This window comes from Microtus pennsylvanicus, chromosome 4 (genome assembly GCF_037038515.1).
Source record: "Microtus pennsylvanicus isolate mMicPen1 chromosome 4, mMicPen1.hap1, whole genome shotgun sequence".
Lineage (NCBI taxonomy): Eukaryota > Metazoa > Chordata > Mammalia > Rodentia > Cricetidae > Microtus > Microtus pennsylvanicus.
The window spans coordinates 57,352,888-57,378,592 of record NC_134582.1 but is presented as its reverse complement, the minus strand read 5'-3'; the positions used below and the strand labels follow the sequence as shown (position 1 = coordinate 57,378,592).

At 46.4% G+C, this 25,705-nt stretch overlaps 1 protein-coding gene and 1 pseudogene across 3 annotated transcripts in view; both read right to left on the bottom strand.

Annotated features, from left to right (window-relative positions):
* Positions 1-23,448, bottom strand: part of Ino80c (INO80 complex subunit C) — a 38,090-nt gene extending 14,642 nt beyond the window's left edge. Inside the window, exons 1-2 of one of the 3 annotated variants that reach the window (XM_075969170.1) lie at positions 23,252-23,448; positions 12,766-12,863 (exon numbers count right to left, since the gene is read on the bottom strand). In XM_075969170.1, the coding sequence (XP_075825285.1) occupies positions 12,766-12,795 (30 nt within the window). In that variant the 5' untranslated portion in view covers positions 12,796-12,863; positions 23,252-23,448. Of the gene's footprint in view, positions 1-3,134; positions 3,381-12,765; positions 12,864-23,251 lie in introns of those variants that run through there. The other 2 variants (XR_012910321.1, XM_075969169.1) reach the window with 2 other exon arrangements.
* LOC142848992 (tubulin alpha-1B chain-like) lies at positions 13,802-23,980 on the bottom strand (annotated as a pseudogene).
* Positions 23,981-25,705: the final 1,725 nt, after the last annotated feature.

The window sequence follows — 25,705 nt, the reverse complement described above, 5'->3', positions numbered from 1 at the left end:
GAGCACGTGAGAGGGCATGGGAACTGCTACATTAGCCCTTCTACCACTGAGCCACCTGCCTGGCCCTGAAATCTGTTTGAAGAGGCTGTGATCCAGGGCAAAAGGGAAAAGACAAGCTGCTAATTAGAGGATCTCGGAGACCTCCAGTCAGGAGGAAAGAGGTCATCTAGGCCAAACAAGGTGAACTGCTAAGGAAGCAAAGGGATGCTAAGGGGAAAGAAACCTGGTCCTTAACATCTCTCACGACAACTGTGACAAGAGTACTATGGACACAGCACAGCCAACTCCAGCGCCCTAGCCTCCAGGGGCCCCTGGGAAAAGCAGTCATGGCAGCAAGTCAGTGTAGATTAGACAGACAGTTGTAAAGTTCTGCCAGGGAGAGGTCACCCCACAAAACAAAGTGCTTCTGCTGACTGTAATGGGGTGTGGGTGACCAGAGCTCGCTGTTCCAGGCAGCAGTCTAGGGAATGCCGGTCTGGGAATTGGCTCAGCGGTAGAGTACTTGCTGTGGAGTATGGAAGACTACGGCTTCTCCAGCAGTGTAGGGCTCTAAGCCTCCTCTACCCAGATAAACCCCAGGGAGCTTTCTGGTTTCTGTTTGTCTTTCCTCTTAAACCCACTCCCATGTGACTCCACCCTTATTTCCCCGTTCTCCCATTCACAACCTCCGAGTCAGTACTGAGTCAGGATGACAGGAAGGCCTTTAGTCAGAGGGAAAATCAAGTCTACAATGCTCTGCCCCAGTTAAAAATAAGACACATGATGATCTACGGTTTCCATGTCATGAAAGTACCATTAACACCAAGAGACTTTAAGAGATGGAATATCCAGCCCTGAGACATGAAAGGCCAAGACAGATGGGAAAGTAATGCCCAGAACTAAGGGTTATGCTCTCTTCCTGTTACTAAAGATGACGGTGTAGGTCCCAGGGTAGTCTTGATGTAAGACACTGGAGCAAGGGGCTCCCCCCCCCCCCGCGTCTGCTGAACAATGGCTCCTGCCAACAGCAGCCCCCATGACTGGGTCTGGGACTTCAGGACAACCTTGTCTTCCTCCTGGGGTGTTTTGTCATCATTTAAGAATCAAACATAGCAGCCTAGGGGTGGTGGTTCACGATTTTAATCCCAGCACTCAGGAGACGAAGGCAGAGGCAGGAGGATCTCTGAGTTGGAGGCCAACCTAGTCTATAGAGCAAGTTCCAGGACAACCAGGGCTACACAGAGAAACCCTGTCTTGAAAAACAAAACAAAAAGAATCAAATACAACAGATTTGATTGATTTGACAGTAATTTGGAATAAGAAGTCCAGTCTGGGGTACAGTCAGCTTGAGCTATACAGCGAGATTCTGTCTCAAAAGACTGGAAAAAAGAAAAATGTTAATTCAGACCAGGAATGGTATGGCAGATGTCTGTAAGAAGGGCTGAGGCAGGAAAACTGCTACAAGACCAGTTATTTCAGGCCACCAATGTGTACAAGGCAAGATGATCCTGTCTCAAACCAAACCAAACCAAAGGTGGCCCACAAAAAGCAGGGCATGGTAAAACTGGAAGAGGCAGGTGGAGCTATGTAAATTCAAGGCTAGCCTGGTCTATATATCACAAGGGTCTATATTGTTGAGAGTCTGAATCAAAAAACAAAACGCAAAAAAAAAATCAAGAACAGAAATTCATCTTAATGTAGTGACTGTATTGCTTGGTCTCAGCATAAGTGAACATTAAATCACATTATGGATAACTACAAGAGAATACACATTATACAGCTCATGAAGACTCAAATCAAGAACAGAGCTGGGCATGATAATGCATGCCTGTAATCTCAACATTCAGGAGCCTGAAACAGAGGATTAGCAATTTAAGTCTGTATCCCAACCTGCAATACATACTGAGTTCTATGGTAGCCTGAGAAACATAATGAGATCCTGTTTCAAAACACAAAACAACCAAAGATATAATAAATAATAATAATAATACCCCAACAAAACAAACAAGCCCAGAGTGGAGCATTCAGACAAGTGGATCCCTGAGTTTGAGGCCAGCCTGGTCTACAGAACAAGTTCCAGGCTAGCCAGGACTACAGAGACCCTGTTTTGGGGAGCAGAGGAAGAAGGGGTACATAAATAAAGCTAACCGAGGTAGAAGAGGGCATAAAAGTGGTTACTTGTGGCAGGGAGGGAAGGACATTGTGACACAATTGCAAGGCTGAGGCAGGAGGACAAGATCAGCGTGAGTTTTCTGGGCCTCTCAGGAATGTTCTCATGTGGAGACTATGTATGGTTTGTGTATTTCACTGCATGCAAACACCCCAGAAAATGCAAAAAAGGAGGTGGAAGTGATGACAATGACAGAGTCGCTGAGCAAGCGCACCACACAAGTTGAGGAGCATAACCATCCTTATAGTGGGAAAAACACAAGCCCAACCAAACCACTGCTGGTCTCCGCCAGCTGTTGTCAGTCTGCTGCGCCAACCCGCTGTGCTCCGCACTTTCGTCATTGACCTCAATCTCTTTCTTTTCTTCCTTTTTGTTTTGTTTGTTTTTCGAGACAGGGGTTCCCCCTGGCTGTCCTGGAACTCTATAGACCAGGTTGGCCTGGAACTCAGAGACCCGCCTGTCTCCGCCTCCGGGATGTGGGTATTAAAGGCGTGTGCTATCACCGCCGGCTAGACCTCAACCTCTTAACCTTCAGATTTAACACAGGTAAAAAAGAATGAAGGAAGCCACAGGTATCAGTCATCTTTGTATTCCTCCATGTTGCACACTGGGGCGACCCCTCAGGCTCTCAGGGGTGTCTGCCTGAGACGCTATGGGTGTCCGCGAACTTCCCTTGCTGAGAGATACAGAAAACAAGTCCTAACAGAACCGGGCGGCCCTTCTAAGCCGATTATAACCTCCCACCTTACGCTATGTTGCGGCTGACTTCTAACCAAAGCCGTAGGTCCGGCCTATGACTCAAAAACACTAATTTCCACCAGGAATTCCTACGCTCTCCTGCTGGAACCGAGCCACACCTCCCAACCAGCACCATCCCACTGGACTGCGCACGCGCCGCAGCTTCCGCTCGGCCCTGCGCAAGCGTTCTCGGCGCCTCTCGAGCCTGCGCATGCGCTGTCGTCCCCGAACCGTGCGGACAACGTACCTGAGCAAAGCTGGAGGCGGAGAGCTTTTTCTTTTTACTGGTGCCATATCCCCCGCCGCTGCCGTTGTGGGAAGGACTGGCTGGCCTCTTCTTGCTGTTCCTGGCTATGGTCGGGGTAGAAGTGGCAGCCACGATTGGAATTTGAGCCGCCATCCTGCCCGCAGTCCGCCTGCGGCTCCCAGCCCCCACCCCTCCTCATGCAGGCCCAGGAACTTCCGGCTGAAGGTTACTTCCGTGTTGATGCTCCGAGACTGCTGGTCACCAGGAGCCTAATGGACTCCTCCCTATCTGCTCCTAGGAGGCGGGGCTTGGAAGTGTTCCTTCCGGGTCGGAAGGAGTCGAGCTGGTGGCTGCTGATGAGATTGTGAGCCTTGGTCTGGGCACCTTCTTGTAGGGCCTCAGTGATCATCCGATCTTTTAGTAACTATTAATTTTTTTTCTTGGTTTTTAGACAGAGTCCTGTAGCTCTCTGTGTAGACCAGGCTTGCCACAAACTCATGTACCCAAGGTTAGCTTTGAATTCCAACCCATTCTCCACCTCCCAAATGCCAGGATTACAGTTAAGTGCCCCAATGCCCATCTCATTGGCTGTAAGAATAAAGGAAGTTAAATATCAGAGCACTAGCAGATTAACGAGCTATTTGTTCGGTCCTATTTCTTATTTCTGCTGAAGTTTTTGTATCAGTACTGCACAATAGACTAGAAAGGTAGTGTTCTTCAGTCTTTTAGGATCCAAGACCACTTGTTGCCATTCCTGACCTCTACTCTCTTCACCAAGTGCGCATCAACAGACAGAATCTTACATACTCATGTCGGGGAGGTTGCAGATCTAAACAAATTCAGGAATCACAATTCCTCACGCCTTGTTCTTTGCCTCATCCTGCGCTGTATTTCTCCAGAGCCTTTATGCCATGACCTACCTTAATGGTTTCTAACTAGGCAATGCATGTCTTTTGGTTAGGATATAATAATATTTCTGTAAGGTGACTGCCAATTGTGTCTTTAGGGATAAATATATCTGTCCCCAGTTACAGTGACTTGCAAGTAGTTGGTGCACTATAATTATGTTTGGGTGACGTTCAGAATAAAGGAGTGTGTCCCTACAAGTCAGTAGCTAAAGCAGCAATACAAGTCGATGTTTGAAACAGGCTTTCGACTGAGGCAGAGGGGAAGGACCAGTTAAGGGAACAGGAACTGACAATACTATTACTGGCACCTCAAGTGTTGAAATGTTGTTTCCTGTGCCAGCTCTCCTTCCCATCCTCATCGAGCTCTAGTCCCTGTCACAAGGACTCGCGCCTCCAGCCGGCAGTCACTCTAGCAAATCTTATTCCAGTCACCCCTTCAGCCTAATTCCTGTCTTCACTGTTCCTATCCCAGTGCCTCAACCAACCACGTGATCCCTGTGTCAGCCTCCAAATGGAAGTCTGAGCAGCCACTGTTCCTAATCTATCCTTGGCTCCAAGGCCACTTCCACAGCCTGCTAGAACGGGCTTTTAAATCTGACTGTAGCACTTAACATTCTTATATACAGGACCCCTTTATCCTCCAGATAAAAACCAGATAACTTTTTAGTTTGGTACATTAAGTCCTTAATAACTGAGGCTTACTCCTCTTCTTTTGTTCAATTCCCAACAACAAATTCTTTGTGCCCCTGCCAGGGACAAATTCTATTTCCTAGAATATTCTGGTCTCTGAACTCATACTTTGTTCCCATTGTTTTCTTTCCTGAGGATGCCTAGCTCCTGGGCTGGTGACTATCCACTTTTTGCCTCAGTTCAAATTGTAATAAGCAGCCGATGTACCCAATTCACCTTGACCCCCAATCTGAATCTTGTGCATGTATCTCTGAGGACATTGAGCATGGAACATCCTATTGACCTGCTTCTTGTAATGTTTACTGAGTCCCAGTAGGAAGGAGTCAGACAAGTGGGTGTAACACCATTTGGTTTCCAAATACCAAATTCAATCTTCATCTCACTAATTGCTTTCTTGCTAAAATTCTCCCCTTGGTTTCTAAAATGTCAGCTCTTTCTTTTTTTCCTCCTAAACTCCAGTTGTCTTTTTGACAGCTGTCTTGTTTTACCAAATGCTTTGTGGTGCCACTATGGGATTTTCAAAATTATGTCACACGGTCAAATCCCTCTAGACACACATTTTTAGTGTTTCCTGGGTGGTGTAGGAGGTCCTTCTGTATTTGTGTTGCTTTCATTGGTTATTAAAGAAATTGCCTTGGCCTAGTTGATAGGGCAGAACTAAGGTAGGCGGGGAAGACAGAACAGAATTCTGGGAGGAAGAAAGCAAAGACAGGCAGACACCATGAACCTCTGGCCTGAGACAGACATAGGTTAGAATCTTGCTGGTAAACCACAGTCAGGTGGTGATACACAGATTTAATAGAAATGGGTTAATCAAGATGTGAGAATTAGCCAATAAGAGGCTAGAGCTAATGGACCAGGCAGTAATTTAATTAATACAATTTCTGTGTGATTATTTTGGGGGCTAAGCTAGCCAGGCAGCTGGGACAAGCAGCCCGACACTCAACCTACTACACCTGGGAGTCATTATGAGTAGCTATGATTGAACCAGAATCTTCTTGCTCCATTTTTTAAACGGAGAATCCCTTGATGTCTAAGCCCCTCTGCCTTCCAAGTCTATACATTTCCCAGCCATTCCAAGAAATCTGAAGGCCTGAGCTACCATCTCCCTTATGGGCTGTCTCCTTGCTTCCAATTTTGGTGCCTGTGGCTGAGTAGTTTCAATCAATTCCAGGTGACAGGCTCATGATTTTCAGATTGTGCTCCCTATTTGAAACCCTCCATTGTCTTCTTGCAATCCCTAGAATGAAGCTCACGGTCCACAGTCAGAAACCCGCCATCTCTGCAATCTCGCCTCCTCCTCGGGTCTCTGCACTCGCCCTCAGTTTCCATTTTTGTCGATCTCAATAACTGTGTTTCTTCCTCCCTTGGGGCCTCAATCCACATCCCTCCTCTGGTATGGAAGTTACATTTCTTCTGGTTCCAGCCTCCTACAGTCCCGGTGATTTCCACTCCCCCGTTTGTTTTTGGTTGATACTGGCTCGTTTTTAGCATCCCCCGTCCAGAGTCACCACAAGTCATAGGTACGCAGTACCTGTTGGTTGCCCTTTATACACTACTTCTGGAGGGTGGAGATTATAAGGAGCAAGAAGACTATCAGTTCCCGTTCTTGGGGATACCCAGTCTAGTATGGAAGAAGAGATTCTGTCTTCCCAGATGGATGTGGCTGCCTGCGTGTAGTTGTCAAGAGTCATCAAGAATTGAGCAACAGAGCTTTGACAGACAGTGCCTATAGAGAGTGTGAGGTGAGTGCTGGAGGAAATCTACATAGATACAAAAGCTTTAAGCTGGCTGGAAACCTGTTCTTCCATCATGGACACACTGGTCACTGCCCACTGTCAGTACACTTCACTGCATGCAAAACTCCCACGTGACCTCTGAGCACTGGAATGGCACAGTGAACTGAACGCCTGTGGCCCATATTCAACTAGCTGACTTTCTTCTAAATGTCCAGCTATGCCTGGAAGCTGGGAAAACCTGTCTTACCTCTGCTGCAAGATGTGCCCCTTCTGTGAGCCGCCTCCCCAGCCTCCTTACTGCTCCTTGAAGCTCCAGGGTCCCTCACCAGTGCCATAGTTCTTTCACTAAAGGCTACTGGAGCATTGCTGCGATGCTAGCGACAGCAGACTGAATGTATCAGTTAAACAGTCTTGATCCCGGTTAAGACTTAAAGATTGCAAGTAAATATCGTGCTTGTTAAGCCGCTCCATATTTTGAGACATAGAGTGCCTGGTTTATTGTCTCAGAAAAGCTCAGGAAATACAGTGGATATTGAGGATCAGGCTGTTGTTGTTGGTTGGAAGACAAGCTGTTCATTTTCTTCTGATAATGGGCTTGAAGTCTGAAAGTCAGAGCTGCCATGTAAAGGTGGCTGATAGAGGACTCCCCAGTGGGAGGGAAAACTTGGGAATTGCTGGTCAAGACGCTTAGAAAGCTCTCCCAGCTACCATGAGCCCCTTGCTCAACAGTTCATCGTGACATGTGAACATACATGGAGTTCCATGCATCAAACCACCGCCTCCTGTTGGCCACCTCTTAGGACCTGGGGAAATGCACTGAACCGAGGAACAAGTCTTCAGTGGCCCTGAGAAGGGTGCAAGTCCATTTGCACAAGAGACTCCAAGGTTCTCAGTACCTAGAGTAGGTTCTCCAAGTGTAAGCCAAGAAACTGGATAGACACTACTCCTCATTTCTACCTCCCTGCTCAGTGTAAACAGGCAAAGGAGGAGGGCCTCCTTGCCCACTTCAGACTGCCACCTGTAGAACAGGTCTCAGCTCAGAGAAGGCCCCAGATGAACTTGAGCAGTGGGTAGGGATCTCCGGTTTTCCTTCCTGCTGGACTGGGGGAGCAGAAGGTAGGTCCAGGAGCAGGCGTACTGTTATTTGAGGTGCTGGGAAGCTGGTGCTCTCTGTCTCTTAGGCCCAGTTTCCACAGAAAGTGGGGAGAGGAGGAAACCACAGCACGTGCTAGGTGGAGAGAAGGTATCAGAGCTCAGAAGGCTCAGTAAGGCTTGGGAAAGCCATGATAAGGGGCTGTGAGCGATGGCCTCCGGACAGTATACCTGCCCCAGTCCACTTCCAGGACACCCTATAGCCCCTGCAACATGAAAGGTCAAATATTGCTCCTTTCTGCAGACACCTGGCACACCTGGGCCATGCAGCCTCCTCTCTAAACTTGATCCCCGCAGGTTGCTGTTTTACAAAGTCAGAATAAAGAAAAATAGGTTTTCATGGGTCATTTTGCTTACTGGAATGACTTCCTCAATGTTAAGTAATTACTAACTTAACATTACGAATATAGCCCCAAAGGGGCTGACAAAAGACTTCCCAACTAGCGGGCTTCTTCTGCTAGAGGTCGGACCTACTAGCAGAGTGACATTTCCCTGGCCCTTGGTACCCACCCTTGACTCTGCCTCTGGGCGCTGGTCTTCCCTTCTCTCTTACCAGAGGTCCCACCCATCACTTAGCATGAGCTGTTATTTTTACACATATTCTTTGTGCATACCATAGAGAAAGAAACCCATGATTACTGTAATTCTCCCATCTCTGAGGTTCTCTTCTTTTTCAAACTTGTTAATCCTCAACTGTGACGCATTTGCCTTCCTAGATTATTAGCCTGCTTCATTTCCCCTGTATCATTTTCCTAACCGCTGCCATGCTCTTCATTTTCGTTTATCTTTCTTGATGCCTAACTCTTGGTTTCTGTTGTGGCATCAGCACACTGAGGTAGTACCCAAGAAGGTTGATCTACAAGCTTTGGAAATTGTTGCTTCTGGAATTAACATAGATAAAGACTCGTTTTGTAAACTCAAGGAAAACAAAGCCTCCCAAAGGCTGAGAAAGCAAAGCCTCTTCCAAGACGCGCTTAGTCAACCCTCTTCAGACCTTTCTGCTCTTGCCCTTCAGTAGCTGAGCCAAGCAATCCAACTCCCACAATGCTCCAGCCTAGGCACACAAGGGGCAAGGCAAGTGAAGGGTATGGCTGGGCGGGGGGGGGATTCATTCTGGGCAAAGGAACAATAAGAAACAGGTTGGCAGCAGTCCTCCTCCCGGACACAGCCCTAGACAGCGCCCAGAGCTTGGCGGAACAAAGATAGCACTGTTCTCTGCCATGCGCAGGGAGCTGCTGTTCGCAAGAGCGAGAGATTTAATGCCCTTATGTTTGTTTGTTGCTGTTTTTGTTTGGTTTTTTTTATCCTATAAAGACTCAAACTGCATAGTATGGCCCACATCCTGCCTCTTCATCTTTCTTTTGTAAAGCTCATCAGGGGCATTTGATCGCTGAGCATTTGCTGACCACCAGAGCCCAGGCTATCAGGCTCCTGCAGGCTGAGCCCCATCCTAGGCCTGGATCCGCTGCTGACTTGGCTCTTTTGATTCCAGTTCCCGGACTGTGTGGCTAGTGTTCCTGACTTCTTCCCTCAGCCCCCTCACTTTCACAGTCCCCAGCCCTGCAGTGGGACACTTTTGGAAATTTACATTTGTGTTCTCCAGCTGTTTATACTATGTCTCTGGACTTCTGAGGAGTGCAGATTGTTGGTGTGAGCTGCAAGGCTTTGGGATTCTGTCCTAACAGGAGCAGGTGTACAGAGCCCTTTCCCCCAAACACAGTCCTGCATGCAGATGTAGTCGGGGGCTTGGGTGCTTGCCTTCTGGTTTTCCATACCTGCCTTTGAAGACTGATTTTAGACATTTTCATCAGCACACACAGTAACAGGATTTTACCTTTAAAAAACTGTGGACTGGAGTGATAAGTCACCATGGTGCTAGAGGTATGTCTAAAATGGTCGCAGGTGTCCACCAGTAAGGCTCCAGGGTGCTTGTCCAGAGACCAAAGGTACACGGCCAATGTCTTTGGGGAAATTTAGTTTGTCTGATCAAGAACTCTGTTTTGCTAAGTCTTGTACCTTCCTTTTGCCTGGGGTTGGAGTAAGAAGGAAGAAGGGCTTCAGTTTCTTTATCTCCATAAGGAGCTGTTTCATGACAGGTAGAGAGAAAGAGGAAGAGAATACACATGCTGTCCACAGGTACGGGGAGGCCAGAGGTAGATGTCGACCTTCTCTCCACTGACTGTTTTTAACATTTCGTTTACTGTGTGTGTGGGTGCCGTGGCGCATGTGTAGACATCAGAGGTCAACCCAAGGCTTTCAGACTTGGTGGATTTCAGACTTGGGCGCAAGCACTTTTGTCCACATGGAGCCACTTGCTGGCTTCCCATCTCACTTTTGGACTCAGCTGAACCTGGAACTCTGGTTCAGCTTGGCTGGCAGATCAGCAAACCCCTGGGACCCACCTGTCCCTGCTTCCCATAGCACAGGGGTTACAAATGCGCACTGCCTTGCCTGGCTTTTTATGTGGTCTTCAGGTTTGTGAAGCAAGCACTTTACTGCCTGAGCCTCTCTTAAAGCACAGCTCACAACAACAAAATCCCTGAATTGTATGTAGATAAGCAGGTAAAGTTTTACAAAATAAATACATCCGGTGATTCGAATGAGGTTAAGAAATAGAAGGTTGCTCTTCTGGTCTCTCTGGCCGCAGTGGCAGAAGAAAGACGAAGAAGGGAACACATCATCCTTTGGAAGTTGTTGCAATGATATCCACACATTGTGCCACCTCTGTGGCTCTAAGGCAGTGGTTCTCAACCTTCCTAACGCTGCCACTCTCTAATACAGTTTCATGCTGTGGTGATCCCAACCATAAAATCTTTTTTGTTGTTGTTGCTACTTCGTAACTGTAATTTTGCTGTTATGAATCATAATGTAAATATCTGTTTTCCCATGGTGTTAGGCAACCCCCGTGAAAGGGTTGTTTGGCCCCCAGAGGGGTCACGATCCATAGGTTGAGAACTACTGTTCTAAGGCCTCTCATCTTCAGAAGTTGAGGCAAAAGTGGCTGCCTTGGCCAGGTTCAAGAGAAAGTTCAACTGGAATGCCATGGCTAGAGAGAGAATATGCCAAGACAAGTGAGAGACCTAAACACTGTTTATCACAGATTCAGACAGACTCCTGAATTAACAACGCTCTAAACCCCAGAGGATGACGACAGCACCCAACTCATCTTGAGAATTTCAACCATCAGCCATAAAGTAAATGAAGGGGCTAGGGCAGGGCTCGCCCTTCCCCCATCCCTCTGCCTTGCTAAAGACCTTTAGATGACATTCTTATAGCTAGCCACAAAGGTCAATTCCCTTATTTGGCCACTTCCTCCTCCTGATTCTGACTACCAAGGTCCAGCTATCGAAGTACTGAAATCTAACAATCAAAAGTCCCCCTTTTCTACCCTAATTAACCTGTCCGATCAAAATTAAACAGCTCATCCTAACACGGGGTCTCCCCTTTGTCCTTTATAAACTGCCATTTTCTTATGTGCCACCCTCTCTGTCCAGAGGCAGTCTTTTATCCTGCCAGAGAAAATGTCCCTTCCCCCTCTCCCTTATTCCTTTCTCCTTCTCCCTGTCCTTTCTGTCTTTGTCTCTTATTCCCTGCTCTTTGTCCCTCTGGGCAAATCTCCTTTGTGTTGAGAACTTGATCTTAGGGTCTCTTGTTTCCCAAGGATACCAGTTCTTTTAGTAAATCTTTTGGTTTCAAAACTGCAGAAATTACCAGCATCTTAAAATGTATTATTCCCATTGTCAATCCAATCACTAAAAACTACCATACCTCAAGACATCACCGTCCCAGTTCTAGCTGGGCAACAATCCGGAACTTCATGACAAGGCAGTCATACACACATTGCATGTCCTCTAAGTGTCCCTCTGCTCTTGTGAGACTCCTTTCACGGGATGGGGCAATCCTTCACTGTCACGCTGTGCAGTTCTATGGTGACAGTATTCTGCAGGGCGTCTGTTCTACAGGACATTTGGGGTCTTCTCAAAGTGCTTTGAGTAAGACTGGGGTATTTAGTAGCGGAGCACTAGCCTAGCATGTACAAGGTTCTAGGCTTAATCTCAGCACCAACACACACACGCGCACGCGCACGCGCACACATACACACCCACGCATGCACATACACAGAGAGAGAACTAAAAAAAATTAAGACTTGAACACCATTACTTAGCCAGCACACTTTCAAAGAAAGTGCTCACCTATCCATGTTTTGTTTTAACATGAAGGTACGTGAGTTTAAATGAATGGAGGTATACATTCATGTTGGACTATGGCATTTTGAAGTAGTAAAGTATGGGTTTAACTCTTATCCAAGAGTTAAGATAAACAATTGTGTCTGCCTACCTTCACGCCAGCTGAAAATGAGAGTTCCAGTTTTTCCACATGACTGAGGCTTTTCTATTGAACTTTTTTTTTTTTTTTTTTTTTTTTTTGGTTTTTCGAGACAGGGTTTCTCTGTGGTTTTGGAGCCTGTCCTGAAACTAGCTCTTGTAGACCAGGCTGGTCTCGAACTCATAAAGATCCGCCTGCCTCTGCCTCCCAAGTGCTGGGATTAAAGGCGTGCGCCACCACCGCCCGGCTTGTATTGAACTTTTGTATAACTATTTTTACCAAGCAAATGCCCCTTGCAAGCAAGAGGCTATACGCTATGTAGTGAAGCCGACAGTTGTTCTGGACCATAAAGCCCTCCAACCACTTTCACCCTAAGTACTGGCTCACCGTGTACCTTTCATGGAAAAAAAAAAAAAAAGCTTCCTGTGGCATGCACTCTCTGGGGTCTTGTTGAACGCATCCCAGGACCAGCTCTAGGTGGACGCTGAGCAGGTCGCGCATGCGCCATCCAGGCACCGCCTCCCGCGCAGGGACTGAAGTGGTGCCAGGATACTGGACAGCTGAATTGCTTATGAAAGGTGGGTGGGAAGTTAAGAGGGAACTGAGCGCAAAATCCTTGGTCTCAGAATGTTGGTTATTTTGCTCCAGGCAGCAAAGGAGAGCTGAGTTCCAATGGAGCCAGCGACAGAGGTATGAGTTGTTAGAATCATCATGGGTGAGCTGTCACACAGTCTTAGTCAGAGTTCTGTTGCGTGAGAAGACTCCATAACCACAGCAACTCTTCTAAAGGAAAGCATTTATCTGGGGCTTGCTTACAGTTTCGGAGCTTCCGTCCGCTGCTACCATGGTGGGGAGCACTCTGGCACCCACGTAGACGTGGTGCTGGAGAAGTAGCTGAGAGTTCCAATCTGGATCTGCAGGCAGCAGGAAGAGGGAGACTCTGAGTTTGGAATGGGCTTTTTGAAACCTCAAAGCCCACCCCTAGGGATACACTTTCTCCAAAAGGCCACACCTCATAATCCTTTCAGATAGTGCCACTCCCTGGAGATGAAGAATTCAAATCCATAAGCCTAGGGGGGCCATTCTTATTCAAACCACCGTACTCACTGACTTGGTGACAAACACCTGCTCCTTCATGCTCAGACAAGCAGACTGTACCTCTGCCAGCCATCTGTGAATCTTTGCCTGAGTAAAGTTTGGTCTGGTGGTGGTGGCATAAACCAATAGCGTCCTGGTTGGATTTTCTTTGTGTGTTAAATTGACACTAGTCAGTCATCTGGGTAGAGGAACCTGAACCGAGAAAATGCCTCCTTCAGATGCCTCTAGGCAATTTTGGGGTATGGGAGGCTTTCATGACTGGATTCACAATGGGAATAAGCTGTTAAGGCGTTGATAATGTTCTACTTTATAAAAACATCTGGCTTTGGCATGGCTGGGTCTTCCTCCTGGGGGCCTGCAGTGGGAAGACTGCTTAATGGCCACATGCTGTCTCTACCCTATCCTTCCCTCTTCACTGTGTGGTGCTTTCTCCACAAAGTGACTCCTTCTCACCTACCTCCTCCACTCCCTGCTCTGGGGCAAGCAAGCAGACAATGCGATTGAGAACAGGGGACTGTGTGCGAAGAATGTGACCCGTGTAGGAGCCCTGGGCCCCGTCACATCCTGGGGAGCTACTGTGGCCACTATCTATTTTTCTTAAAGCTTTTACTTTGAGACATCATGAAAACCCTACACATGGAGAAGACATGATCACAGAATAAAGACAACACAATTGGAAGCATCAGTGCCTGCCACCTAATGTTGAACCTGAAGTTCTGGGAGTTTGATGTGATCCAGGGATTCAAAGAATGGATTAGTTTTCCTCTCTTTCTTCTTCACACTCTCCTTCAAAAGAATCCATACCAATCTCCTCATCATCCTTCTCTAGGGCAACCATGGCCTCAGGGGTCTCAGAAAACTCCCCCTCCTCCATGCCCTCACCCACATACCAGTGCACAAAGACACACTTGGCATTCACCAGATCAAACTTGTGGTCTAGGTGAGCCCAGGTTTCAGCAATGGCTGTAGTATTGTTCATCATGCATACAGCTCTCTGGTCCTTGGCCAGGTCTCCACCAGGTATCACAATGTAAGACTGGTAATTAATGCCAACCTTGAAGCCAGTGGGGCACCAGTCCACAAATTGGAAACTGCACTTGGTCTTGATCATGGCAATGGCAGCACTGACATCTTTAGGAACCACATCACCATGGTACAACAGATAGCAAGCCATGTATTTACCATAGTGAGGGTAACATTTCATCTCTAGTCTGGCTCAAAGCAGGCATTGGTGATCTCTGCTACAGAAATCCATTCATGGTAGGCTTTCTCATCAGAGATGACAGGGGCTTATGTGGCCGGAGGGAAGTGGATGTCAGGATAGAGGACCAGGTTGGTCTGGAACTCAGTCACTTTGATCTACATTCAGGGCTCCATCTCGTCTGAGGACAGCAGTGACGGAAGACACAGATGGCTAATAAGGCAGGTAAGGTTAGTGTAGGTCGTGCTCACAGTCAAGGTTTCTACAACAGATGTTACAGATGGCTGCACTGTTTACCGTAAGACACAATCAGAATGCGCCAAGGTGCATCACGACATGCTCCATGCTGCATCGCGGCAGCAGGCACACGAGGCAGCTGGTCACTTGGACCTGCAGTCAGGCAGCAGAGAGGGTTGGGAGTGCTCCGCTCACTTCCCCCGTCTATTGTAGTCCAGGACCCCCTGCTCATGAAAGAGTGCTGCTCACATTTAGGGTGGGTCAGCTAACCTAATCTAGAAACTCCCTCACCCACGTGCTGACGTTTGTCTCTTAGAAAGTTCAAGACGCTGTTAAACTGACACTTTTGTCCAAGGAGGGGGCTTGCTAACACCTCCCCTAGGGCTCTCAGGTGTCCTGCCCCTCTCCAGTAACTCACTCTCCACCTTTGACCCCCTTTGTCCTACCAGAGAGAAGAGGCACAGCTCAAGCTGACGTCCCACCCAGCTGGTTCTGTGCCTTAATCCTGCTACTACATCACAGATACTCGGCCACATCTCTGGGCATCTGGCCCAGTGTGAGTTTACTATTATTCAGGAGTGAAGGTTGGATTTCATCAAATGTTTGCTTTTTCTGCATCTAGTAAAGACATTACATTATTGTGACAATTAATTACTGGCTGGAGAGGTGGCTCAGTGGTTAAGAACGCGTACTGCTCTTGTAGAGGACCCAGGCTCAGGTCCATGTCAAGTGGCTACAGCTGTCTGTAACTCCAGACACTCTGGCCCTCTTCCGGCCTCTGAAGGCACCTGTATTCACATGTGCATACCCACACACAGACATACTTATATACACCTAAAAAAATGTTTTCTGGTTTGTCTTGTTTTTTGAGACGAAGTCTCACTATGTAACTCTGACTGTCTTGTAGCTTACTATGTAGACCAATCTGGCCTCAAACTCACTGAACTCTGCCTCCCTCTACCTCCCAAGAGCTAGCATGTACCACCATACCAAGGCATATTTAAAAATATTTTTTAATGACAAATTAGATGTCCCCTCCCTCCAAAGGTTAAACTAACCTTGAATTCCTGTGTTAAAATTTCTCTTACCCTTTCAATATTGGATTTGATTTACTACAAGTTTATTTTAAAAAATTTGCATCTATATTCGTGAGAAACACTGATCTGAAATGTCTTTTCCTGTCGTGTCTTTGGTGGGTTCAGATTAGGTAACACCAATCTCACAGGCTGAATCACAAGTTGGTTCTTCCTCTTCAGTTTCCTGTAAAAGTTTGCATATTATTTCTTCTAAGTGCGTTTGACTGCTTACTACTGAAGCCAACTGTGACTATTTGAGGGCTATTATTTAAAATAATTAATATGAGGAATCCAGCAAACGCCAGTGATTCCAATTGCCATTGCTAATGGAAACACCCTACGCAACAGTAGACGGTGTTATTGACTTTAATCGTCCCCACCAGCTCATGGGAAGAGTGGAGCTGGCATCTGAACTATGCTCTAGTGTGACTTGTGGGATGATTCAGAAAGGGCTTCTGTCACTGTTGACCTAAATACTTCAGAAACCAATGGCTTCTGACATGAGTGAGTTCTGTTTAAATTGCTTGAGGATTTTTTAAAAATTTTATTATTTATTTATTTGCCATCTGACGCCCACATTGTGGCCAAGTCTCACCTCTTTTCTGCACAACTACCATCTACTCTGCAAATATGAGACTCCCTCGTGTGCCTGTTTCAGATTCTCTGCCTCCTTCTTAACCCAGTCTGCCTTCTCAACTTTCCCAAGACCCTGGCAGAGGTCTCTCTGACCTCCTGACACTCTGGCAGCCAGAATGACAGCGCCTTTTGTTACATCTTTCTTGTGCTTTTATTGCTGGCTTCTGTATATTTTTCTAACTAGGCTGTAAACTGTTCACCTTATACTTAAGGGTACCCGATGGGAGGTGGATGGCTTCATAGCAAATCATTACAGCTTGTGTATGAGAGTTCTAATTTCACAAGCTTGATCATTTTACAATTGTTCCACTAGAAAGCAAATACTAAGAAGATGGTTTCACATATACAACATTCTCATACACATTTTGTTTAGCTTTTTGTTTTGTCTTGTTGAGACAAATTCTATGTAACTCTGGATGTTCTGGAACTCACTTGTAAACCAGGCTGGCCTCAAACTCAGTTATCTGCGTCCTTCTGCCTCTGAGTGCTGAAACTGAAGGCGTGTGCTCCCACTTCTGGCTTATTGCATGTGTTGTATATCAAATCTGTGCTTCTGTTAAACATAACTTCGCTTTCTATCAGCAAAATGAAAACAAAGAGCATGTGACTGTATCAGTTACATCTCTTCTGATGTGAGCAGCTTAAGGGAAGCAGGATGAGTATGCTGCCCATCCTGGTAGGGAGGACACTCGGCAGGGCAGAAGCAGTAGCAAATGCTCCAACAGTAGCCCAGGCTTGCTTGCTCACACCCCCACAGATTAGCAAACCTGAGAGAGCAGGAAGTGGGGCCAGGCTATAAGCCTCAAGGCCCACCCACCACTGACCTACTTCCTCTAGCTACCTTACCCCCTACAGGTTCAGTAACCTTCCAAATCAACTGTGGACCTAATGTTCAAATACGTAAGCCTGGAACTCTTCACATTCAACTTCCTACAGTCTCCTAATATCTAAAACATTTTTTACATTCTATTATGAGAGAGAACAAGTTTCACTTTTCCATGGCACTACCATACTTACTCTGTACATATGTTTGATCCCCACTACTCCTCCCCGCCCCCTGCCCTGCTGTTCTATGCCCGGTCCTCATTGTTTCCTAGGATTGGAAATCTACCAGGGTCCATTACACGCACATGCACACCCCGCAAGTGAATGCTGCCTTAGTGGAATTAATCATGCTTGAATACCAATCTATTGTTAAAAATATATGCTCTTGCTTGGCATGGTGATGCACAGCTCTAATCCCAACATTTCAGAGACAGGAGGATCTCTATGAGTTCAGGACAGCCAGGGCTACACAGAGAGACCTTGTCTGAAAGTGTGCCTCTGTGTTTGTGTGTCTCTGTGTGTGTCTGTGTGTCTGTGTGCATGTGTCTCTCTTTGCGTGTGCACATGCACACACTTTTTACCATCAATACCCATTAACTCAATATTATCTCCTCTTTTTCCACTTCTACATTTTCTAAATCCTTGTTCATCTGGGAATGTATCCTGAGTGTCTCTCTGCATCTGTCAAAGCCCTGCACCTAACTCAGATTTTATCCACAGTTATCCGGTTTTACAAAATCCCTGGAGGTCAGCTGCTAGTCCAAGTTCATCACAAATGCCAAGAGCCTTAGAACCCCTTATCCTGGGTGTAAGAGGGCCTCAGCTCACACACATACACACACACACACACACAGGTCACATGAGAATTAAATCATGCTATGGTAACATGGCTTTTTGTGTGAATATAGTTTTGCTCCTGTTGATAGATTAAAAATACTTTGAGATAAAATAGCCTTCCAGCCTTAAAAGTGCAACTGTACATCTTTTATGTCTTTGGCTAAGCATTCCTCAGGTATCTGAGAGAGAGTAGACTCAGCTATCTGATGTGCTTATTGAAAAGGAGAACACACTCATCCCCTGATAAATTATCTTTCTCTTCCATACACACACACACACATTTGCTGTGGGACAATGGTCTGTACCCTGTCACTTGTATTTTAAATAAACACTGATTGGCCAGTAGCCAGACAGGAAGTAGAGGCAGGACAATGAGAATTCTGAGAAGAGGGAAGTTTCAGTCTACAGTCATCACCCAGACACAGAGGAAGCAAGATGTGACTGCCTTGCCGAAAAAGGTACCAAGCTACATGGCTAACACAGACAAGTATTATGGGCTATTATAAGATATAAGAGTTACTAAGAAGCCTGAGCTACTAGGCCAATCAGAGCACAATTAATGTAGACCTCTGTATGATTTCTTTGGGACTTAACAATTGCAGGAATCAGGCAGCTCACTCTCTCTCTCTCTCTCTCTCTCTCTCTCTCTCTCTCTCTCTCTCTCTCACACACACACACACACACACACACACACACACACATACATGCACACTCATATACACACATGCACACTTATATGCACACAAACACACACTCACACACATGCATGCACACACACACACTCACACATACACAGACGTGGTTGATTAGATAAACAACTAAAAACCTCTCCTGGCCTGTGGCTACCAAGTGGGTGAACAGGTCCGGGTATTTATTCTCTCAGCTCCCCATGGACAAAGGTTCCTTTGAGTAAGCTACAGCTCAGCCTAAGATTTGGAGGGCGTGGTTCTTTCCAGGTGGCTTCTCCTTCCTTGTTCCCATAACGGCCAGCCGTGTGGTGGTTGCACTATTCCTGTGGTCTCTTGACTCCCAGACTCTACCTTTCCAGACTGTTAAGTCATTACATTCTCCACAAATTTCCCTAACTTGAGCATGCCATTGATTTCCTGCCAGAAGATTCTGAGGTACAGAAATCTTTATTCAGAAGCAATAGCAGGTCGAAATGTCACACCACACTGGGGTTTAGACAGCTTGACATTCTCTCAGCAAGCACGACCAAGTCAGGTGAGAAGGTGTGCAGGTCCTTTGATTTCACGCAAGCACGACATCTCAAAACCACCGCCTATTTAATACAAAGTTTTCATAGTGACCCAAATTTAACGTCCTGTCCCAAACTCACTAAGTAAAATTGGTTAACGTGAGACCACTTCGATGGCCCAGGGAGGAGAGGTCTCTGCTGCCAAGCCCAAAGACCTGAATTCAGTCTCTGGGACCCACATGATTCCAGGAGAAAACCGACTTCTCTACGTTGTCCTCGACCTCCAGATGTGCACCGTAGCGCACACGTACCACCCAAATCAACAAAGAAAATGTAATAAGAAATTCATGGCTTGGTTGAAATCTAAATGCCATGAATTGCTATGAAAGGAGAGGATGCTGGCAATGCTGTTGCGAAATGTGTTTTAAACTACTGTTGGATTTTAGAATCATGGACATTTTAAAATTCTTTTTGTTTTCTCTGTGAAGGGTAAGGGCAGACATGCTGGTATAAACGACTTCACGGTTAGGATAGCTGAAGCCAGCTGGGAAAAGTGGACCGAGCCTCGGAATGAGGATTTCTGAAAAGAAGCTAGAGACCCATTAAAGCTGTAGTGACTGTGTAGACTCTGGAATGTTGCCGGTCTGGGAGTTTAATCACCTTTTCTCTCAGGCTACCTTTAGCCCCACAGAGAGCCATTCCTGCACACTACTGTATCAGACCTAACATCCTGAGAAACAGAGAAAACCCTTCAGAATGTCTTAACTCCACAAAACCCTACCCACATCAATGCAAGGGTTAAGACTGCCATCAGAAAGTACAGAAGGCCTGTAGTTGACATCCCCCTATTGTGCAGTAACCCATCTCTCTGGTTTTCCCACTAACGTATTTCTCCAATGCCTTTCTTTTATAACTCTCTTTGCTCTGTTCCCATGAAAACGCTATAAAACTATTTCCCTGCTTCGTCCTTACACAAGGACACTTGCCCAACCATGCTCATTGCTGCTGTATTCATAACAGCCAGAAACTAGAAACAACCTAGATGCCGCAGAAGAAAAAAGAGAGGAGACAGAAGAATGGATAAAGAAAATGTGATATATTTTCACAATAGAGTAGTATTCACCTGTTTTAAAAAAGTGATATCATGAAAATTTGCAGGGAAATGGATGGAACAAGCATCCTGAGTGAGGTAATCTGAACCCAGAAAGATAAACAGGGTTTATAAAAATATTTGCTTATATGTGGATATTATCCATTAAATAAACGATAACCACACTACAGTCTCTAGACCCAAAGAAGTTAGGTATATAACAAAGGATGGGGGGCCGTGGGGCCGTGGATCTCCTGGAAGAGGGAAATAGAATAGACTTTATGGGTGGACTGGGGCAAGGGCAGAGGTGACAGGAATGAGTGTATCAGGCAGGGAGGGGAAGTGGGTTAGAGGGAGGGGATGAAGGAGAGACAGCTACAATCGAGGAGCATTTGAGGGGTGGTGTGGAGACCTAGTGTAGTATAAACATCCTAGAATAAATGAAGATTATCTTAATGAAGTCTCCAAATAAAGAGGGAAATGAAGTCCCAACTGTTCATCTCTTGTCACTTAAGGAAGCTTCCAGTACCAGGACTGGATTACATCCATTGGCCGAAGTGGTTTCATGAAAATCCCCAAATAACCCAGGCTGTTGCCAAGACAATAGGTTGTTCTCCACAGACTGGCAGCAAGGCCCCATTGCTGAAAACAACACCCACACAACTCATTGAACACAAAGAGGTCGAGCTGGTGCCTACACAGAGCCTTCACCCCTATGTGCCAGCAGCTTTGGCGCAGAAAGGTACTCTGCAGGCTACAAAAAGTGGAACATAAACACTGACTCAGCCACAAAAACTACAGTTGTTTTTTTTTTTCTTTTTTATCTATAATGCTGTCTGCCCACTAGGGCAATGGTGGCGTCAAGCTTATGAGAGTACCAACCATGTCTGATTTGACTTAAGGCCCACTCTATGAGATGGAACCCATACCTGACACTGTTTATGTGACCGAGAACCAGAGACTAGACAGAACAGAGACCTTGGGTAAAACCAAGTACTATTGCTCTAAAAAAGAAAAAGGACCAATGTAATGACTCCTGATAATATTTCCCTATACTCATAGATCAGTGCCTTATTCATCATCAGAGAAGCTTCCCCCTGCAGCAGACTTAGAACAAATACAGCCAGACATCACATCCATAAAGAGACCTTGGAACACACAGCTCTAGATGGAATGTCTCCATCAAATCCCTCCCCTCAGAACTCAGGAAACTGTGAAGGAATGGCGGGCTGCATCCTGCCACCCCGCTAGCTTTACACCCAAAATAATAACACGGATATTGTATTCTTTTAGACACTGCCTGGCCCGTTATCTGTATTCTCTTATTGGCTAACTCTCACATCTTGTTTAACCCATTTCTAATAATCTGTGTAGCACCACTAGGTGGTGGCTTACCAGGAAGGATTCTAGCCTACATCCATCTCGGGTGGGAGAATCATGGCGACTGTCTCACTTCCTTCTACCCAGCATCCTGTTCTGTTTACTCCGCCTACCTAATTTTCTGTCCTATCAAAGGGCCAAGGCAGTTTCTTGATTAACCAATGAAAGTAACACATAGACAGATGACCCTCCTCCATCAGGAAACCCTTAGAAGAGGAGGTGGAAAGAGGGTGAGAGCCAGAGGGGATGAAGGACACCAGGAGAACATGATTCTCTAGATCAGTTGAGCAAAGCTCATATGACTTCACAGAGACTGAAGCGGCAGGACAGGGCCTACCCACGTCTGCACCAGGTCCACTGCATATATGTTATAGCTTGTAGCTTAGCACTTTTATAGATCTCCTGTATGTATGAGCGAGCGGGCGTCTGATTCTTGTACCTTCTCTTGGGGCTCTTTTTTTTTTCCTGTTGGTTTGCCTTGTCCAACTTTGATAGGATGGCTTTTGTTTTATCTGGGTCTACAGTCCAGTCTTGTGGAGGCATTTTCTCCACTGGGGTTCTCTCTTCTCAGATGAATCTAGCCTATACCAAATTGATGTAAAATTAGCCAGCTCAGCATCCCAAATGCTGAGATTACAGGTGTGTCCTGCCACACCTGGCCCCTTGTGCTGCTAAGAGTACAGATGTTTTCTTACTGGCTCAAACTGGTTCAGCGACTACCATCCCCTGGATAGCCAACCCTAAAATGGATGGATGGTGGGAAGACTGAGTCCAAACTAGTGTCTTTGCTAGACATGTAGATCCCACCTGTAATCTTAGCTCTTGGAAGGTTGAAACAGGAAGACTGCTATGAGTTCCCAGAATAGCCTGGACTACAGGCTGGGCCCTGTTTCTAAAAGCATAGCTTGACTAGTATATACAGTGCCCTGGCTCTAATCCCTAAGGCCATATAAAACTGGGTGTGGTCATGCAAGCCTGTAATTCCAACACACAGGAGGATCCAAAGTTCAAGTCATCTTTGGCTACACAGTGAGTTCCAAGTCAGCCTGGGATACATAAGACCCTGTCTCCAAATAATGTGACAAATGAACTAAATTAAATGTGAGTGCCCGGCACTGTGCACCAGTGCTGCTTGCTGGTGAAGGGTGTGGGCTCTCCTTATCAGTGCTCCTCCCTGCCCAGGTGTCAGGATTGGGGCCTGGAGGTGGGCAGTGTTGGGTCAACCAGCTTCTGTCTTCTGACTTAAATGACCTGGTTGGGTCCTGGGTTCCTTGAGAATCTCCGTGCCATGGATACCTAAGGAAAGAAACTCTGGGGCAAAGCAGTTTGTGGCCTAAAGTTCACAATTCAAATTGTTTACAGTGCCTTACTCAAGAAGACCTCTGCCTGTATAACCAAACCTGAACATGGTCTCCAGCTGCCAGACTTTCCTCTCTGAGTCTGCTCCCTCTCTAAAGGCTGCCAAGTAGCTCCACGTAGCTCTCTCTAGCTCCAGGACCACAGAGATGGGGGGAGGGTTCCCCTCCCACTTCCTTCCTCTTGTTTCCTTATTTTGTTTGTTGTTTGTTTTGTTTTTCGAGACAAGGCCTTACTCTAGTCAAGCACTTCTTGAACTCTCTATAGCCCAGACTGGACTTGGACTCATGACTGTCATCCTGCCCCAGCCTCCTGCTCCTGTTGACATCCCCAAGAGCAGCCACAGAACCAACCGAGGGAAGACTCACCTGGTCCTTCTGCCTCGGTTCCACATTCAGGTAAGAAGAGGACTGAAACTCAGAAGGAGAGTTCCCTGCTGGAGCAGAGTGGCTCAAGGGTGAGGTGGCTTCTCCTTGCTTCTGGAATGTACTGCAGAATAAGGGTGGAGGAGGGGAGCAGAGAAAAGAAGGAAGCTGACATTTTCCACTAAATGCCTCTGAGGCTCCCAAGCCTGAGAGTAAAGGTTATCCTGCACTGTCACAGAGTCAAGAGTGGAAATTCAACTAAATGACTCTGAAGACAGAAAGAGAAAATAAAGCCATTTCCTGTTTGCACCCCAGTGAGCGCAGCCAGCTCAGCAGGCTGACTTTCTTTTGCCCCCAGGAGACTCACACTAGCCAAGGAAATCCCTCCCTTTGTGGATAGCCAAAGCTCTCTAGGTCTGAGCTAAGGGCACAGACTTTTTTGGAAGAGAGTTCCTAAGGGAAACGAAGACAGCTAACTTCAGACCAGGAAAGAAGGAAAGCAAAAACACAGAGGAATTATTCTCACTGCTCATTGACGCGGGCACACCAGTGGCTAGCAAGCCCAGATCGCACCAGTGAAGAAGAGTTATCCTGAGGTCCCTGCAACCTTCCTGTGGGCAGAGGTGGTGTCTTCAGCTTACAGAGGACCCAGGGGGTCCAACCAGTAAGGTGATATCTATCTGGGGGGATTTCTGACTGCTCAATGATCTCAATGGGTTCCAACAAGGTCATCTAATGGCATGGGGTCAAACACGATTTCGTGGACTTAGATGAAAATGAAACCAAGAACTCGGTGTTAGGAATATTTCCTAATAGAGCCTCTCTGCCAGCACAAAGAACTTCAATCAAACCAGAATAGACCAAATCAAAGACGTCCACGTTTAATAAATGCTGCACTCTTGGGTGGCCGGGAGCATGGCAGGGGGAAGACAGAGGGAGAGCACATGCAAAACCTGAAACCCCATGTTCCTTTTTCCAGTGCAAGCCTAAATACCCTGTGGGAGTGGTCTTGACTGTCCCCGGGGAGGGGTCAGCACTTGGCAGGCTGGGAGTTGGAGTCCAAGTGCTTGGCAATTCCCAGGTCAGGGCTGGGGTGACACTTCCAACTCAATATTACATTCCAGACTCTTTGGATATAGGGGTGTTAGAGGGCTGGGGTCTCACTTTTGACCAAACACTCTGTACACAGCCACTTTGTCCCCAGTTGTTAATGGACATCGTCATCACCTGTGGAGGGTGTTCTGGACAATGGCTCCATCTAAGAAAATATTCCAAGCATCCTTCCAGGGAGCTCTTCGGAACTTTGACATCCAGTATTAAGCTAATTTTAAGTGGACACAGACCCAGTTTACAAAGAAGCTGTATTCCAAAAGTAATGCTGCATGTTGGTTACTCGGCATTCAGGATTCCGTTCTACAGAAAACCTAAGCTCAAGCTAATCCATAATACATGTGAAATCACAGTCATGGAAAACAGCATTGTAATGGAAAAGATGCCAGTGTGTGTGTGTGTGTGTGTGTGTGTGTGTGTGTGTATGTGTGTGTGTGTCTGTGTGTGTGTCTGTGTCTGTGTGTGCATGCATATGTGGGGGAACACAAGGCTGAGAAGATGGCTTCCTAAAGGTACTTTGTGTGTATGTGTGGAGGACTGAGAAGATGGCTTAGTAAAAGCACTTAGTGTGTGTATGTGTGTGTATGTATGTATATGTATATGTGTGCGTGCATGTGTCTGTGTGTGCACGTGGGACACAGGACTGAGAAGATGGCTTAGTAAAAGCACTTAGTGTATGTATGTGTGTGTATGTATGTATATGTATATGTGTGCGTGCATGTGTCTGTGTGTGCACGTGGGACACAGGACTGAGAAGATGGCTTAGTAAAAGCACTTAGTGTATGTATGTGTGTATGTATGTATATGTATATGTGTGCGTGCATGTGTCTGTGTGTGCACGTGGGACACAGGACTGAGAAGATGGCTTAGTAAAAGCACTTAGTGTGTGTATGTGTGTGTATGTATGTATATGTATATGTGTGCGTGCATGTGTCTGTGTGTGCACGTGGGACACAGGACTGAGAAGATGGCTCACTAAAAGCACTTAGTGTATGTATGTGTGTGTATGTATGTATATGTATATGTGTGCGTGCATGTGTCTGTGTGTGCACGTGGGATACAGGACTGAGAAGATGGCTTAGTAAAAGCACTTAGTGTATGTATGTGTGTGTATGTATGAATATGTATATGTATATGTGTGCGTGCCTGTGTCTGTGTGTGCACGTGGGACACAGGACTGAGAAGATGGCTCACTAAAAGCACTTTCCCCCAAGTCTAATGAGTGCAATCCCCAGAACCAACTCCTGCAAGTGTTTTTCTGGCCTCCACATTTGAACTGTAACACACACACACACAAATATGAGTGGTGCATACGTTCAAGGCTAGGGAGATGGCTCAATGGCTAAA